At 44.8% G+C, this 17754-nt stretch overlaps 1 protein-coding gene across 1 annotated transcript in view; it reads right to left on the minus strand.

Annotated features, from left to right (window-relative positions):
* ROR1 (receptor tyrosine kinase like orphan receptor 1) overlaps window positions 1-17754 on the minus strand; it is a 414857-nt gene that overhangs the window by 139952 nt on the left and 257151 nt on the right. The window contains exon 2 of the mRNA XM_077450558.1: window positions 14301-14372. Coding sequence (XP_077306684.1) covers window positions 14301-14372 — 72 coding nt within the window. The remainder of the gene's footprint in view (window positions 1-14300; window positions 14373-17754) is intronic.

The following is a 17754-nucleotide window of genomic DNA, read 5'->3' on the forward strand; positions in this document are numbered from 1 at the left end:
TCAGCAAAACTTTTGCTCCTTCCTAATGGAAAAATTTGGCACTGCCTCAGCAGGGGGAGTGGCAGACCTCTGCAGGGAGACCGCTGCTTCCTCACAAAGAGCAAGGATCCTTCTCTACAGCCCGCTGCTCAGTCTGTGACTGTTTTTGAAAAGAAAATGAACAGTAAGACTTTGCATTCCCTTTAATGCATCTGGAATGTATTTAGCTGATTAAAAACGGAACATTCAATTGTTCTTTAAGTGCACTATTAAATTCGGCATATAAAACACTTTGAGACACCATGCTTGCTGTTGTAAAACCTTTCTTCTTGGTGGAGATTTGTGGTTTTAAAAACGCTGCTGAATTTGATGCCTCGAGCAGCGCTTATTCCCAGGCTCTTCATTTCCATAGCCGCAGCACCGGCTTCCTGCTCCTAAGTCACAGCCATCCCCTGCGGCTCCTGACACAAGCTTACAAAGCATGTCTACTGGGCGCCACTCAGGTCAAATGCAGGATAACTATACAAGAAGCAGAAAGGGTGCCACGCTATTGGTCAGAGAGACCGAAAGCGATGTGTGATTAAATAATCATTAGAAATCCATCGTGTTTTGGGGATCCATACATAAATTTTGCCATGCCTGCACAGAGGTCTCATGATGGCTTATGATGTATCTTGATGGATTTTTATCTTCAATAAAATAATCATCACTGCTTCATACCTGGGAGTGCGGTCAACCTTTCTTGAACCAATGGGGCATACATAAATGACACTGTAAATGTATGTGAACCCAAGCAATGAACTTCTCTTATCGGCTCCCTTTTGGTCTATAGAATGTACCAATGGAAACATTTTGCTATATCTGTTTGATTACCGCACAAAAATACCTGTTGATCCTGCCAGAAATTCTGAGCTGCTCTCTGCGCACTTGCTGTGTTGTTCCAAGAACCTTCCTAATTCTTATCTTGGAAAGGTAGGCAAAAAGGAGCGCCCTGTATCCAGTAAATGCAAGTTGGAAGCCGAGTCTAAAATAGTTTATTGGGAGTAGCAACAAATATATCAAGCCAACGCGTTTCAGGGGAAGAGATTCCCCCTTCTTCAGGGCTCTTGCTGCATGCTAGTAAATGGGCGTGTCTGTAAAACAAAGATCAGACTGATCACCGGCTGTGCTTGTTTGTGAACCTTCCCCCATTTACTAGCATGCAGCAACAGCCCTGAAGAAGGGGGAGGTCTGTTCCCCTGAAACACGTTGGCTTGATATATTTCTTGCTACTCTCAATAAACAATTTGAAACTCACCTTCCGAATGCATTTACTGGATACTGGGCGCTCCTTTCTACCTACCTTTCCAAGTTCCCATGCAGAAACTACCTGAAAACCATTCCTAGAGGTAGCAGTCCAGGCCCTCCTAAAAGGGCCACAGCCACCTTCCTTCAAAACTACTGAAAGGGAATTCTTCCTACCTGCTCGCGGTATCACCCACCAACCGCCAGTGACCGACTGAGTCAGTCCAGCATGATCTCCAACCCAGTGGCAGCCGGTGGTAATTTTTCTGGGGAGGGGGGCAAACAGTACCACCACCCCTCCATGGTCGGTTGGGTGGGTCTGGTGCACTTACCCCATTTATGGTGGGCAGCGCTTCTCCCGGGCTTCACCGGTGGCTTCCCCTGCTCCGCGGCGATAGCTTTCCCTTCCCCTGCTTTCCACGGGCGGCGGCTTCCATTTCCTCCCTCCTCCCTGGTGGCCAATTGGGGCTCTTCTCGGAAAACGGGTCTCAGACCTGCTTCTGATTGGGATTTGGGATCAGTGTTTCAATAGCGAACATTCGTTGGCTGTTGCAACACCTGGGTGGGCTCATAGCTCCACAAGCCCACCCTATTTTGAAGCCCATTAGAGCTTATGGCTCTAATCAAGTGCTTAAAAAAAACACCCTGAAAGGGGCCGGACGCATGAATAGGGGGTGGCGGTTTCCTGTCAAAATAGCGGCCGTGGATAGAGGGGGTGGCGCTCCAGCACCCTCCCCCCCCAAATGGATGGGCCGCCACTGCTCCAACCCCAGCTCTTATCTTGGACTAGAGAATGATTAGCCTTTAGGTTGTAGAGATCTGAGAGTGGATAAGTAGTTTAGCAAAAGCCACTGGGCAGGGCTGACACCACACTGTGCTGTGTATTATCAGTCCGCCACAGGGCTAGGTGAATATCTGGCATGTCAATTGGTATTTTCTGTGCCTGCGAGGTCTTTAAGGGGATAAAAGATGGGAAAAGTGCATGTATTTATTGCGGAGATGTACTGCATATGTGTTTTTTTTATTTTTTTTATTTCGCTTATCCCCCGCTATGACAAAAATAAGGAGTCTGAGGATTCCTGACACGCATGTGGAGGTCAAACTTTTCAGATTATCCCCCAGTCAGCACATACCTAATCACGGGTACAGAAGGTCCTGATGAAACAAACGCAATCCTCGATCTGTCTAACACTGTTAAGTTGAATAAGGTCTGCCCCTCCCCCCTCTTGCTTTCTTTCATTTCTCTTTCTTTTTTTATCATAGTTCATAATTGGGAATTGTTGCAAAACTCTGATGGCGTGACCCATGATAGAGGACAGCTGGATCTCCCGCTGTGCTGACCATCTGGGTCATTTTAGAAGCAGGAGATACAAAAATGTAACGGGGAGGTTTAATGATTCAGTACATGATCCCTCTGTACATAGGAGGGGATAAAAGGAAGAGCAAAAGGAATACTCCATCTTTAAATCCATTCAGCATTTGTATTCTCCTTGAATCTCGGTGAGCTTTGTGTATTTCCTTTAGATCTGTGCAGTAATCTAGTGTGAGACTTCCTGTAATAAAGACCGCTCACTGCGGCGCTCTCCTCTTGTGCAGGGTGACTGGTCTTGTCTCCGCCCCCCTTCCTGTAGTTCCTGCAGGCAGCCTGTAGTGGGCGGAAACCTGCTGGGCCCCTTCCACACCTCTGCTGTCTTCTTGTGTAGGGTGACCGATCTTGTTTCCGCCCCCTCCTGTAGTTTTCTGCCTGCAGTGAGTGGAGCCTGCTGGGCCCCTCCCACAGCTTTGCTCTCTGTCCCTGTGCAGGGTGATCGATCTTGTCTCCGCCCCCTCCTGTAGTTTTCTGCAGGCAGCCTGTAGTGGGTGGAGCCTGTTGGGCCCCTCCCACAGGTTTGCTCTCTCTCCTTGTGCAGGGTGATCAATCTTGTCTCCGCCCCTTCTGTAGTTTTCTGCAGGCAGCCTGTAGTGGGTGGAGCCTGTTTTCTTTTTTCAGTTTTTTTTCCCCTTTATTTTCACCTGGTGATCTGTCCGGTAACACACTTCCTGTCCTAGGGTGACAACGCTACCGGTACTGTACCTATAAACGGGCAGCGTTGTCACCTTAGGACAGGGAGTGTGTTGGGACTACAGAACAGATTTTTGGTGAAATACTAGCGCCTCTTTAACTGCTTGCCGACCAGCCACCGTCATGATACCACGGCAAGGTGGCACAATCCCGCAAATCGCTGCAGCTCTAACTCAGCTCGGGATCTCGCTTTTGTGGGCGACCGCTCCCATTGGCCAGTGGGGGGAGCAAATCAGTGGGTCCGGCGGACTCTATGTCCGCTGGCCACCCTCGATCATTCCCCCGCAGTGACAGAACGAGGATCTACCTGTGTAAACAAGGCAGATCTCCATTCTAACAGGGGAGATCACACAGATCCTGTCTTTCTGCTAAGCAGGAAGATGGATCTGTGTGTTTCTCCAGTCGCACAGTCCCCCGTACAGTTAGAAAACACAAACAGGGAACACATTTAACCCCTTGATCGCCCCTGATGTTAACCCCTTCCCTGTCAGTGTCAGTACAATGTCAGTGCATATTTTTAGCACTGATTACTGTAATGATGTCACTGGTTCCCAAAAAAAAATGTGTAAAAAAATGTCAATTAGATGTCCGATATGTCGCAGTCCAACTAAAAATCGCAGATTGCCGCCATTACTAGTAAAAAAAAAAAAAAATGAAATAAATAAAAATGCCATAAATCTATCCCCTATTTTGTAGACGTGATAACTTTTGCGCAAACCAAGCAATATTGCAATACGCTTATTGCAATTTTTGCGATATCCAAAAATATGCAGCAGACTATATATTGGTCTAAATCAATGAAGAAATTACATTTATTTTTATTTTTATTGGATGTGTTTTATAGCAGAAAGTAAAAAATATTGTTTTCTCTTTCAAAATTATCGGTCATTTTGTGTTTATAGCGCAAAAAATAAAAAAACACAGATCAAATACCAACAAAAGAAAGCTCTATTTGTGGGGGGGGGGGATGTGAATTGTGTTTGGGTACAACGTCATACGACCGCGCAATTGTCAGTTAAAGCGACGCAGTGCCGTATTGCAAAAAAATGAAAAATTGCCTGGCCATGAAAGGGGGGGGGGGGTAAATCCTTCCGGGGCTGAAGTGGTTAAATGGGTTGTATAGAGTGCATTAAGGTGAAAAACCTTTTGTGCTGCATCCCCCCCCCCTTTTTTTTTCTTCAGGGACAAGCCCAGCAGCTCCAGCCACTGTCTCGGGTCCACAGTGGATATATTGATAGCAGCAGGAGCCATTGGCTTCCGCAGCCGTCAATCAAATTCAGTGAAACGGGGGGCGGGGCCAAGTCCTGCTGTCTGTGCCAATGGACAGCAGCAGGACTCGGGAGCGCGCCCGCACAAGTGCCCCTATGGAAAGTGGCTCTCCATGGGGGGGCATTTGAGAAGAGGAGGAGCCAGGAGAGCGCCAGGAGGGGACCCCAGAAAAGAAACCCTTGCACAGAGGAGGTAAGTATAACATGTTTGTTATTTAAATAAAATAAAATAAAAAACAAAGCTTTACAATCACTTTAAAGCAGAGCTCCAACTATGAATTTTTTTTTTAGGATGAATATCTTAATATTTATAAAGTTGTTACTAGCACTCACGTGTCTTCTGCTTAATCGCTGCTCGATTGCTGATTTAATTGAGAAAGATCTCTTATATCCATCGTTCTTCTCTATTACCATCTTGCTTGTGGGCATGTGAAGCCCACAAGCACTATCTTCTGGGCTCTGGTGCAGCTGAGCTTTCTCGCGCATGCGCTGTATGTACGGCGCAGCGCCGCACACTTCTGACGTTGCCATCACAACGGGCGGCATCCTCGGAAGTGCCTGCCCCCGTTGTGATGGCAACGAAGCCCTTGGCCCTCGCTAGGCACCAGGGAGAAGAAGAGGCAGATTACGAAGGACCCCCTAGCAACAGACCTGAAAAGGTGAGTAAAAAAATAAATAAAAAAATTCCAAATATCATTAATTGTATTTAATGCAGCTGAATAATGCAAAATTAATTTTATAAGTGGAACTCCGCTTTAAGCATTAACATTATGGAATGCAGCGGCGTGAGTTTAATGGCGTTTGGCTCGGCCGCACCAACAACTCCTGCGGACACGAGGACATATGGAGCCCATTGTATCTGGCTTCCATTAACCCGCCGTTTACCTGTTAAATGTCTCAGCAGCCGCGTCATAAGAGTTCAAGGAGAAAGCTTAATGGGACACGTCTCCTGACCTTTTCGTCACTTAAGGTCCTCCGCCAAGGGAAGGGGGGGCGCCCAGGGGAGCCCGCCAATATTCCTAATATAATGTGTTTAATTAGTTATTTACGACCGCGCAGTCGGAGATTAATGCGTCCCAGGGGGACGAAATTAGGCCCCGCGACTTTGGGAATACGAGCAACTCTGGGAAACACGTGTGCGTGGCGCTGCGATGCGTACTGCGATATTTGGCTTCCTATAAATATTCATAGAAGGGCCATAAAAATAATTATCATGTAAAATACGGCTGGAACTCCCTCCGATGGAAAAGAAAACAGGAGGGGTAAACGGACAGCGCCGAGAATAATGTGTAAACCAATGGCTAATTTACGGCTTCGGGGGGTCGCATTTCCTGCGGTTATAAAAAGAGTCACTAAACATAAATTACAGAATGTTTATGTAGAATACATTGTAACAGTTCAGGGATCACTGTGGGGGGAAACTCATCAGAAGTTAATGTAGAGGTTCACCCGAACTGGACATCAGGCTGCCTTCTTATCTGTGTGTTCCGGAAACACGCACATCCCGGGATGTGCAAAAAAAAACAAAAAAAAACATTAACCACTTGCCGACCAGCCACCGTCATTATACTGCGGCAGAATGGCTTGTACCCACAAATTGCCGTAGCTGTATGTCCGCCCTTTAAACAGCTACAGTGGTCATGGGGCGTGCCTGCTGCGCGGCAGGGGGAGCTGATGTGGGCATCACGGCCACCGGCCACCCGCGATCCCTTCACAGAGAGGCAGAACAGGGATCTGTCAATGTAGACAGATCCCCATTCTGACAGGGGAGTAGAGAGTGATCGTCTGTTCCTAGTGATTAAGAACAGGGATCTCTCTCCTCCTCCAATCAGTCTCCTTCCCCCACAGATAAAAATCCCTCCCTAGGGAACACATTTAACCTCTTGATCTCCCCCTAGTGTTAACCCCTTCCCTGCCAGTTTGTCAGAGACCATGAAATCAGGCCGAGACAGAAGTACAGTTAAATCACACCTGTTTAATAGTAAAAGTAAAAAGAACAAAACATAGCCAAATTTCAGTAACTGAAATGGATAGTCAGCCAAGCCCGAAGTCAGAGATCAATGTAGTGGAACAACAAGCAGGGTCTGGAGCCAGAAGGGATGTCAGCAAAGCAAGTCTTGAACAGGATCGCAGGAGAGTATCTCAGTTTCTGTGATGTTGACCTAGGCCAGTGTTTCTCAAATCCAGTCCTCAGGCCCCCCCAACAGGTCATGTTTTCAGGATTTCCCTCAGATGAAACGGCTGTGGTAATTGCTAAGGCAGTGAAACTGATCAAATCACCTGTGAAGAATAATGGAAAACCTGAAAACATGACCTGTTGGGGGGGCCTGAGGACTGGATTTGAGAAACACTGACCTAGGCGAAGGCAGAGCTACTCTGGACTGGACGGATTAAGTAGGCAGGACTGACGAGCAGGATATCATCAACAGCTGAGTAACCGTGGAGAGAGATATGGAGCTGGCAATTAGCTGACAGCTGAGCAGCCAGCTCAGAGAACGATGGGCTGAGCCCAGCCCTGATACATTTATATAGTAATCAGTGCATTTTTATAGCTCTGATCGCTGTATAATTGTCAGTGGTCCCAAAAAAGTGTCAAAAGCGTCCGATCTGTCCATCGCAGTGTTGCAATGTTGAAGTCTCGCTAAAAATCGCAGATCGCCACCATTACTAATAAAAAAATAATAAAAAAATACCAGAAATCTATTCCCTATTTTGTAGACTTTATACTAAAACTTTTGCGCAAACCATTCAATATACACTTATTGCGATTTTTTTAACCAAAAATATGTAGACGAATACATATCGGCATAAACTGATGAAATAATTTTTTTTTTAGATTTTCTTTTGGATATTTATTATAGTAAAAGTTAAAAATATTAGGGCTGTTACTGATCAAAATTTTTGTGTTCGATTAATCGATATATTTTTTTAATCGATTAATCGACTAATTTCGATTAATTATTACGCACATACAGATCCAACTACTTTTAGCTGATCTCCTTGCATTGCAACTCTGCATAAGTCAGTGGTAAATGTGGTATACACTATATACAATCACCTGACACTACTTAGTTTTCACAATCCATGACTTAACTTCATAGTTCACACAAACGTTTTAAATTCAAACTATAGCACTGACGTAAGTAATTTTTTTTTTCCCACAGTAGCGTGACAATCCCTCCACCTCCGGTCTAACGAATCACTCTCACCTTATGGCATGGACCCCTGTGCAAACAGGTGGTCATGCATGCGGGTATCAAAAGGGTTAACACGGACCATAAACTTCTCTCACAATCTCAGGTCACGGGTAGAAAGAAAAGATCAAAGTGCTCACCGCTTAAGTATAAGATTAAATTTTTGTGTTCAAACACAAACTACACACATAAAGATGATAAAAACACAGCATGTAAAGCCGACAATCGTGTTAGTTCCGTATGGCAGCAGTGGGGGGCGTCATGCGTAGCTCCTCCCCCGTACACATTACGTTCAATCAGAAACTTCAATGTCACCGGACTCCTCCCCCCCTTCCCTTCGTTAGCAGACGGAGGCACTTGGGGAAGGGGGAGGAGTCCGGTGATGTCACCGGATCTACGGCAGAACTCCCTGAAGACCCGGGAAGTCGGCGGAGAGATGAGTCCCGGTCAAAAGAATTTTGATCGATCAAAAAAAAATTGATCGATCAAAAAAAAATTGATCGATCAAAAAAATTAACGATTAATCGAGGAATTAATCTTTAATTTTCACAGCCCTAAAAAATATATATATATATTTTTCTAAATCGTCGCTCTTTTGCATGCATGCGCGGGAACAGGGACGGATTTATAGCTCAGGAGCCTATAGGCAGAGGATTCTGAAGCCCTGGCTCCCCCCCCAAAAAAAAACACCAGTAAGACCATCATTTTTTTTCTTGATAAATTACCGCAAAGGTCTAGAAAACACAACATTTCAGTAAAAAACACATTAAGTGAATTTTGGGGCAAGCAAACACAATAAACTTTCCACATTTTTGGTAAAACATAAAAGAAGAAGTTGCACCGAGTAACTAGATACCCAACATGTCAAATCTTAAACTTTGCGTGCGCCTGAGAAATGACGGCATACTCCAGTACCCTATATTTTCCATAGGCGATGCTTAAGAAGCCCCCTATAGGTCATCAGTTTAGTGTTACGGAGGAGATCTGGTGCTAGAATTATTGCTCTCACTCTGGCGTGCGCAGCGATATGTAACATTTGTGTATCGCAATCAACGTTTTCACACGTAGGCGCCCACAATGTGTGCGTTTACATTCGTACGTGCGTATATGTGGGGACGGGAGCGTAAATGTTTTTTTTTTTTGGGTCCCCTCCAAATCCATACCAGACACAAAGGGTCATGCCAAAAAAAGAAAAAATGGTGTGAGATCCCCCAAAGGGCCTGGTATACATTTGGGGGACCCCACGCCATATTTTTTCCTATTTTTTTTGCTGGCAATTCCTTTTTTTACAATCAGCTGTCAGCGGGAAACCCCACTGACAGCTGATGACTCATCGGTTGTTAAGGACGCAGCGGCTGGCTTCCCGGCCCACTCCTTAGAAACCGGCTATATACACTGTAGAGGAGAAAAAAATAAAATGCAAAATGCATGAAAACGGCATGCAAAAATGCAGGTTGAAAAACACACCGCAAAACACGACTGAAAACCGCATCAACCGCAACCGCATGGATGTGAACTACGACTTAATGAGTGGGTAGTGCTCTGTGCTGAGTAGCTTCCTATTCATTCACAAACACAGTGAGTGTGTTCATTTAGAAAAGGAAGGGGCTGGTAAATGACATATTGACTAGCCCCTTCCCACACGCTCTCCATCCTGGCACACCCTCTGCGCACACCTATTAGAAACACAGAGACCCAGTGATGAAGTCGTTGGGTCTAAAATAAGGCTTGCAATGAAAATCGAAAAGGATTTATTTAAAAAATGTAATTAGCATGTTGATTATGGAGAGGGAGGAACCAGAAAAGATCGTAAGCTCTTCTGAGCACAGCTTAGTGCGTTTATTACACAATTAATACAGCACCAGGAAATATATTGTCTGATATAAATATGGGAGGAAAGTTGTCGGTTTTCATGTTGCTGCAGAACCTTCCCCTTGCATATCTGTAAATGAAAGCTGGAACACATTTCACCCCTTTCCACCTTACGTCACATTGTAATCGGTTTGTAACAAGTTCCTACAGATAGTACAGGGTTCCCGAACTCCATCCATTCTCTAGCTATCCATCACAAGCCAAGAATTTGTTACACCTGTATCCGACGCGGGGCTGGCGTGTCACACCGCCGCAACCTGCTAGCACACTAGGATTAAGTCACTTCCACATGTGCTGGATTTACGAGGCAATAAGTGTCCAACTTTTATAAGGAGCACAGCAGATGGCCAGGGTGGTAATGAAGGAAGAAGTATATTGTGCCGCTGGACCGCTCAACCGATCACAGCATGTTACTTTACAACGGAAGGAGAGACAAACCTGCAACAGAGTTCCTCTATCGGCATCTGCACAATGTGATCATTCAAAAACCCTCACAACGTAATATTTTTTTTAACCACTTCGCTAACAGAGCTTTTTTTTATTTTTGCACACACATTAGTTAGTCTACCCACCAACACCTGCCATGCTGGTTCCGGGCTTACCTGAATTACATAGCAGGGGCAGTCAGGCGGGAGGGAGGGGTTAGCGGTACTACCACCGACATTTATAAACAGCGCTGGTAGACAAGTGATTAAAGGGTCAGTCCACTCAAACCTGCTGTGTCCAATATGAGGTCCTCTTACATTGGTGGCCAGTAGGACGAATGGCCTTCTTACATTGGTGGTCAGTAGGAAGAATGGCCTTCTTACATTGGTGGCCAGTAGGAAGAATGGCCCTCTTACACTGGTGGCCAGTAAGAAGAATGGCCCTCTTACATTGGTGGCCAGTAGGAACAATGGCCCTCTTACATTGGTGGCCAGTAGAAAGAATTGCCCTCTTACATTGGTGGCCAGTAGGAAGAATGGCCCTTACATCGTGGCCAGTAGGAAGAATGTCCCTTTCATTGGTGGTCAGTAGAAAGAATAGCCCTTACATTGGTGACCTGTAGGAAGAATGGCTCTCATACACTCGTGCTCAGAATGCCACTTTTGTAGACAGCCAAAAATATCATTGGTGTCATGCTGCTGGCTCTGCCAAGTATCATGGCCCTGGAACTGTACAAACACCATAAAATTGGAGGTTAATCAGCCAAAGCTCAAGGAACCCTAGCAACCTCTGGAGAGATGCTAGGGTTCCATGGAAGTCCACTCAAAACTGCTGTGTCCAATATGAGGCCCTCTTACATTGGTGGCCAGTGGGAAGAATGGCCCTCTTACATTGGTGTCCAGTAGGAAGAATGGCCCTTTTACATTGGTGGCCAGCAGGAAGAATGGCCCTCTTACATTGGTGGCCAGCAGGAAGAATGGCCCTCTTACATTGCTGGCCAGTAGGGAGAATGGCCCTCTTACTTTGGTGGCCAGTAGGAAGAATGGCCTTTACATTGGTGGCCAGTAGAAAAAATGGACCTTACATTGGTGTCCAGTAGGAAGAATGGCCCTCTTACATTGCTGGCCAGCAGGAAGAATGGCCTTTACACTGGTGACCAGTAGAAGAAAATGGACCTTACATTGGTGGCCAGTAGGCAAAATTACCCTTATATTGGTGGCCAGTAGGAAGAATTGCCCTTACATTGGTGTCCAGTAGGAAGAATGGGCTTACATTGGTGGCCAGTAGGAACAATGGCCCTTACATTGGTGGCCAGTAGGAAGAATTGCCCTTACATTGGTGACCAGTAGGAAGAATGGCCCTTACATTGGTGACCAGTACGAAGAATGGCTCTCTTACACTGGCATTCAGAATCCCACTCTTGGAGACAGCCAAAAAGATCATGCTGCTGGCTCGGCCAAGTATCAAGGCCCTGGAACTATACAAACACCATCAAATTGGAGGTCAATCAGCCAAAGATCAAGGAACCCCTAGCAACCTCTGGAGAGATGTTAGGGTTCCAAGGAACTCTGGCTGAGAATGGATGATCCAAAACATATGGCTCCATTGTTATAATATGCATATCATAATAGTCAACTGCGAGATACTATGAGACGACATGGACTTGTTTTTTCCGGAATTTTCTTTTTTTTTGTATATATATATATATATATATATATATATATATATGTTGCCTAAAAATGTACCTCTTGTGTATTCAATTGTAACATCTCCACATACAATTTTTATCGTTTAGTGCCAATGCATCTTGATACTGTATACCAATACTTGTATCACGCTCTCAACATATGTGCATTGTTGCTTCTATATTGGTTTCTACCCTTCTTTAAAACAAAAGAAAAATTGATGATATACTGTAGACACCAAGAAAGTTGAACTTTAGCCTACTATCCACACATTAGGCCTAATGTGTCCTTGGAGGGCAGCGTAGGTTGAGATGTGTCTCAAGTCAGCCATTAGAATGACAAATTCTTCATCTCCTGCTGCTGGACGTTATGGACGACTCTCTGGTGAACAAAACCATTCATTGCTAGACTGAGCGACGGGGAACTGGGCAGACACCTTCAAATGGGAGGTGAATTAGCCACAATGTTATATACTACTTGGATGTGGTTCATTAAGTATCAACACATGTTCCATGGAAGGAAGACAGATTTACCTGACCTGAAGCCATGGGAGAACCGAATGGGATACAAAAATAGGTTCCCTGCAAAGCAAAGAACCCATCCTGCCACCCACACTGCTGATCTTTGCTCTCTGGAAGAGCTAAGCTTGCCACATGACCACTTTGACCTCCTTTGGTCAGCATGGCCCTGATTGGTTTGTGGGACTATGCTTTAGCACACGGGTCTCCAAACTTTCTAAACAAAGGACCAGTTTATTGTCCTTCAAACTTTGAGAGGGCCGGACTGTGGCCAGTGGAAATAGAAAATGCCCGACATCAAATGCCCCGACATCAATGTGAGTAAACAATGCCCCATCATTGGTATCAGTGATGGGATAGGGCCTCATCATTGGTATCAGTGGGAGAAATAGCTCACTATCATTGGTATCAGTGAGAGAAATAGTGCCCCATCACTTATATCAATGGGAGGACTAGTGCCCCATCATTGGTATTGGTAGGAGGAATAGTGCCCCGTCATTGGTATTGGTGGAAGGAATAGTGCCAATTGTTGGTATTAGGGGAAGGAATAGTGCCCTATCACAGGTATCAGTGTAAGCCCTTGTACACACGGTCGGAGATTCCGATGGAATGTGTCGGATCGGACCGTTTTGTCGGATACTCGGACTGTTTTCGTCGGAGTATCCGACGGACCAAGTTTTCCAACTTGTTGGTAAAATTTTCCGACAAAATGCTCCGATCATGTGTAGAGAATTCCGATCGGACAAAGTGCCACGCATGCTCAGATCAAATTCCTACACCAAAGCTATTGGCTACTAGCGTGAACGTAGTCCCGTCGTAACGAAATAACGTCATCACGTCGGATTTTCCGACAACTTTGTCCCACCGTGTGTATACAACAGTTTCGGACAAAATCCGTCGGACAAAATCCGACGGATTTGGTTGTCGGAATCTCCGACCGTGTGTACAAGGGCTAAGGATAAGTGGCCATCATTGGTATCAGTAGGAGAAATAGTGTCCCATCAATGGTATTGGTGGGACTAATAGTTCCCAATTGTTGGTATTAGGAGAAGGAATAGTGCCCTATCATTGGTGTCAATGAAAAAAATAAAAATTGCGCCCCATACGTTGGTAAGTGGAAGGAATAGTGCCCCATGGTTGGTGTCAGTGTGAGGAATAGTACCCCAAGGGCAGGATAGAGGCAAGCAAAGGGCCGCATCTGGCCCCCGGACCGTAGTTTGGAGACCACTGCTTTAGCATGTCAGGGTCCACTTCCCCTGGCCTTGCAAAGCGGTTTGAGGCAGGAGGACAATAGTGATTGACTGGTAAAAGCAATTCAACAGACATCGTGAAACCATTCAACAGGCATCTTCTATTGCAACCATGAATGTCCAGGCAGTTCTCTTATTTATACAGGTACTTGTAGATTCTGTACAGAGCACCTAAATAACTATTAAACTGGTGTCGCCAATTTTCTTGTTAAAAAAAACTGGTGTCACCGATACACATATACACAATAATTTCATAGTTTTTCAAGGCCGGAAAAACCCACAAACACTGCTCTCCTAAAGGAGGACAATGCTGAACCATCAAAGTCACTATGATCATCATCAAGGTCATCCTGGTTTCTATAGTTCTCAGACACTTTAAACATAGAACTGTGGCAATGTGGTTATAACTAACCTACAAGAGGTGGAACCAAGTTGCCGAACCATCACACCCATCAAAACTTCACTCTTTCCCATTAAACCCTGACTACTGGAAAAGTTAGAATGCTATTGGAAAGGTTGAACTGGGCTCAACGTAGACCCATGACTATCTTGCAGGAGAATAGACCCATTAAGCCCAAACGCTGGTTGTGCTGAAAATGATTACATCACATCTTGAAACACTTTCCCCATTTCCAAAATTTCAGTCATTAAACGTCAAAGGGATTACCAGATGAACAAAATTTCTGCTTCGGCCCAGATTTTAATGAAACATGTCAAATCAAAGGATAATATAAGTATAAGGAATGCTTTGGTATTCTGTACCTTTGTCCAGGTCCCTGGAAGAGTTCCATGTTGAGGTAGGCGATAACTCAGCAGCAACAGTCAGCTCACTTCCTGTGCGCGGCAAAAAAAAAGAAAGCGTTAGTATTGGACGATTTATAGGCAGTTTATAAATGGCAAAATTTAATATTATAGAACCATTTATTCCAAAATGCATACAGCTGTTTTAAGATTTTTGCCCAGCATTAGTGCAGGGTAAGGAAACCATGGCTTCCATGGAGTAGGGTTCAGGACCCAACATAATGTGTAATTATAATTCTTATATTTTCTTTTAAAATAACTGTATACAATATTGTGTGTGTGTGTGTGTGTGTGTGTGTGTGTGTGTGTGTGTGTGTGTGTGTGTGTGTGTGTGTGTGTGTGTGTGTGTGTGTGTGTGTGTATATATATATATATATATATTATATATAAATGTTGTTTTTTTTGTTTTACATTTCTAATAAAATAATGTCAGTAGAGAAAATACTGTGAATTCTAATAGTAGCCCTGTTTAAACTAATTTAAATACACAACGAATACACAAAAGGCACTTTTAATTAGAAAATACTTCTGAACCAATATTCCATCGATGGAGAGTGATCAGAGAGTATGATGGATAAACACAATTATGGCCGCAGTCCCCATTCCACCCAGCCTTCTGAGTATTTTTCTATGTTTTTAAAGGATAATATTTAATTTTCTATTAAGTCACCTAAAGAAATAAGTCTGGGTGTGTTCTGAGCCGTAGACGAGTGGGAACAAAATTCTCACATCTAATTCATATATATCTCTCCATCAATAATGTCTGGAAACGCCTAACACAGGAGACAACTTTCCAGTTGGGCTTCAATTTTCACCATTAATTTAATGTATTTATTGGAGCGTCCTACTGTGTCTTTCTCAATATTATTTTGTTTAAACTTTCTTTTTCCTCTTAATGAAATCATCTTCATGAGGTGGTGCCTCAGGCGGCTAATACAACCTTTCTCATCCTTTTTACTTAAGAGGAACCCTTGAAATCATTTTCTGGTCTCCGGGAACCCCTGGAGAATCCAATTAATTGGTGGTCAACGGGGAAGAAGCTCCTTACATTGGCGGTCAGTAGGAAGAATTCTCCTCATAATGGTGATCAGTAGTAAGAATACTCGTTACATTGGTGGCCAGTAAGATGAATGCTCCTTACATTGGCGGTCAGTAGGAAGAATGCTCCTCACAATAGTGGTCAGTAGTAAGAATGCTCGTTACATTGGTGGCCAGTAAGATGAATGCTCCTTACATTGGTGGCAGTGGGAAGAATGCTGCTAACATTGGTGGTCAGTTAGAAGAATGCTCCTTACATTGGTGGTTAGCAGGAAGAATGCTTCTTGCATTGGTGGTCAGTGGTTTCCCATACAGAGGTGGTCAGAATACCATCATTACAGACTGCCATAAAGATCATCAGCTGGCTCTGCCAAGTGGCATTGGCCCCAGAACTATTAGGACATCATCAGATGGAGGTCAATAAGCCACAGCTCAAATAAATCCCAGTAACCTCTGGAGGAACCCTTGGGTTCTAAGGGATACTGGTTGAGAATGGCTGTGCTAATAAATGGCTTAATTTCGGCTATGGATGATACCTATGACAAAGAGATAATCCAACGTACAACCAATTATAAATAAGGGATTGCGTGCAGTTAAACTCTGTTGGAGGCCACAGAGGTCTTTACAGCACACAAATGCTACTTGCCATATTTATTCCTATGGATGGGGCCATACTCCTATGGCTGACTGTGCCCACCATGTGTACCGCCCCATTTATAGAAATAAATGGCCAAGTGGAATATATTTATTAAGTGATGGAGTTTCTCCACCCATTGGTGTAAGTTCTGGTCATAGGATGGGACAAGAATGCTGCTTCATTATTATTGAAATGAACCGTTGACTAGTTTTGAAGGTACAAGGTAGGTGAAGCTTTGTCATCTGTGTTCAGATGTCAAGATATATCAGTTTCGGGATAGCAGTATGAAGCCAGTACCAGGCCATCTATGGAGGAATCCAGAGAGACATTGTTGGTGCCTGAGCCAAAAGTGTGCACCCAAGGACAGAAACCCAGCTCTTAAGCTGGTCCACCACCAGTAATATTTCAAATGTTCTTTTGGAACTTCATAAAAATTGCACGTCGGAGCATTACATTTTGCCATCATTGAGGCAACCAACTCTTCAAATTTCATCCAGACTTGCTGCTTACATGGAATCCCAAGTGTTGTTTTTTTTGTGCCTAGAGCATTTGCCTTACATGTTAGATTTTTCCTGAACAAAAACCACATTCACAGTTCGAATTTTGTTTATTCAAGAGAAATTTCCATCCTATGCACCAGTCAAATTTTCTTGTGACTATGATCCACAGGTGGCATGGACGGTGTCAGTAGAGCAATAGACGGTGTCAGTAGAGCAGTGGACGTGTCAGTAGAGCAGTGGACATGTCAGTAGAGCAGTGGACATGTCAGTAGAGCAGTGGATGTGTCAGTAGAGCAGTGGATGTGTCAGTAGAGCAGTGGACGTGTCAGTAGAGCAGTGGACGTGTCAGTAGAGCAGTGGATGTGTCAGTAGAGCAGTTGGTGTGTCAGTAGAGCAGTGGATGTGTCAGTAGAGCAGTGGGTGTGTCAGTAGAGCAGTGGACGTGTCAGTAGAGCAGTGGACGTGTCAGTAGAGCAGTGGGTGTGTCAGTAGAGCAGTGGACATGTCAGTAGAGCAGTGGATGTGTCAGTAGAGCAGTGGGCATGTCAGTAGAGCAGTGGACGTGTCAGTAGAGCAGTGGGTGTGTCAGTAGAGCAGTGGACATGTCAGTAGAGCAGTGGACATGTCAGTAGAGCAGTGGACGTGTCAGTAGAGCAGTGGACGTGTCAGTAGAGCAGTGGACATGTCAGTAGAGCAGTGGACATGTCAGTAGAGCAGTGGACGTGTCAGTAGAGCAGTGGATGTGTCAGTAGAGCAGTTGGTGTGTCAGTAGAGCAGTGGACATGTCAGTAGAGCAGTGGGTGTGTCAGTAGAGCAGTGGACGTGTCAGTAGAGCAGTGGAGCAGTGGACATGTCAGTAAAAATCTTGAAACTGAAAGTGGTTGTATACCCTTTTTTGTAACTTTTACCTACAGGAAAGCCTATAATAAGGCTTACCTGTAGGTAAAAAAAATATCTCCTAAACCTGTACGGTTTAGGAGATATTCCCCTCGGTATGCGCCGCTGACTGCAGCGGCGCATGCGCACGAGGGGATTCTCGGGCTGAAAATCCGGCAGTGGCCGGAAAGAAATCTCCCGCGCGCATGCGCGGGAGTGGCGATATCGCGGCTCCGGCCACTCACAGCGCCGGAGCCGCGATACCCGGAAGAAACGCCGAGGGAGCATGTCAGCTCCCTCGGCATGGATCGTGCCAGATGTCGGGGCCTCGTTTCTAAGGTAAGTATTTCATAATGAGCTAGTA

The sequence above is a fragment of the Lithobates pipiens genome, unplaced genomic scaffold (assembly GCF_037356315.1).
Source record: "Lithobates pipiens isolate NorthernLeopardFrog02 unplaced genomic scaffold, aLitPip1_a1.2 Scaffold_23, whole genome shotgun sequence".
NCBI lineage: Eukaryota > Metazoa > Chordata > Amphibia > Anura > Ranidae > Lithobates > Lithobates pipiens.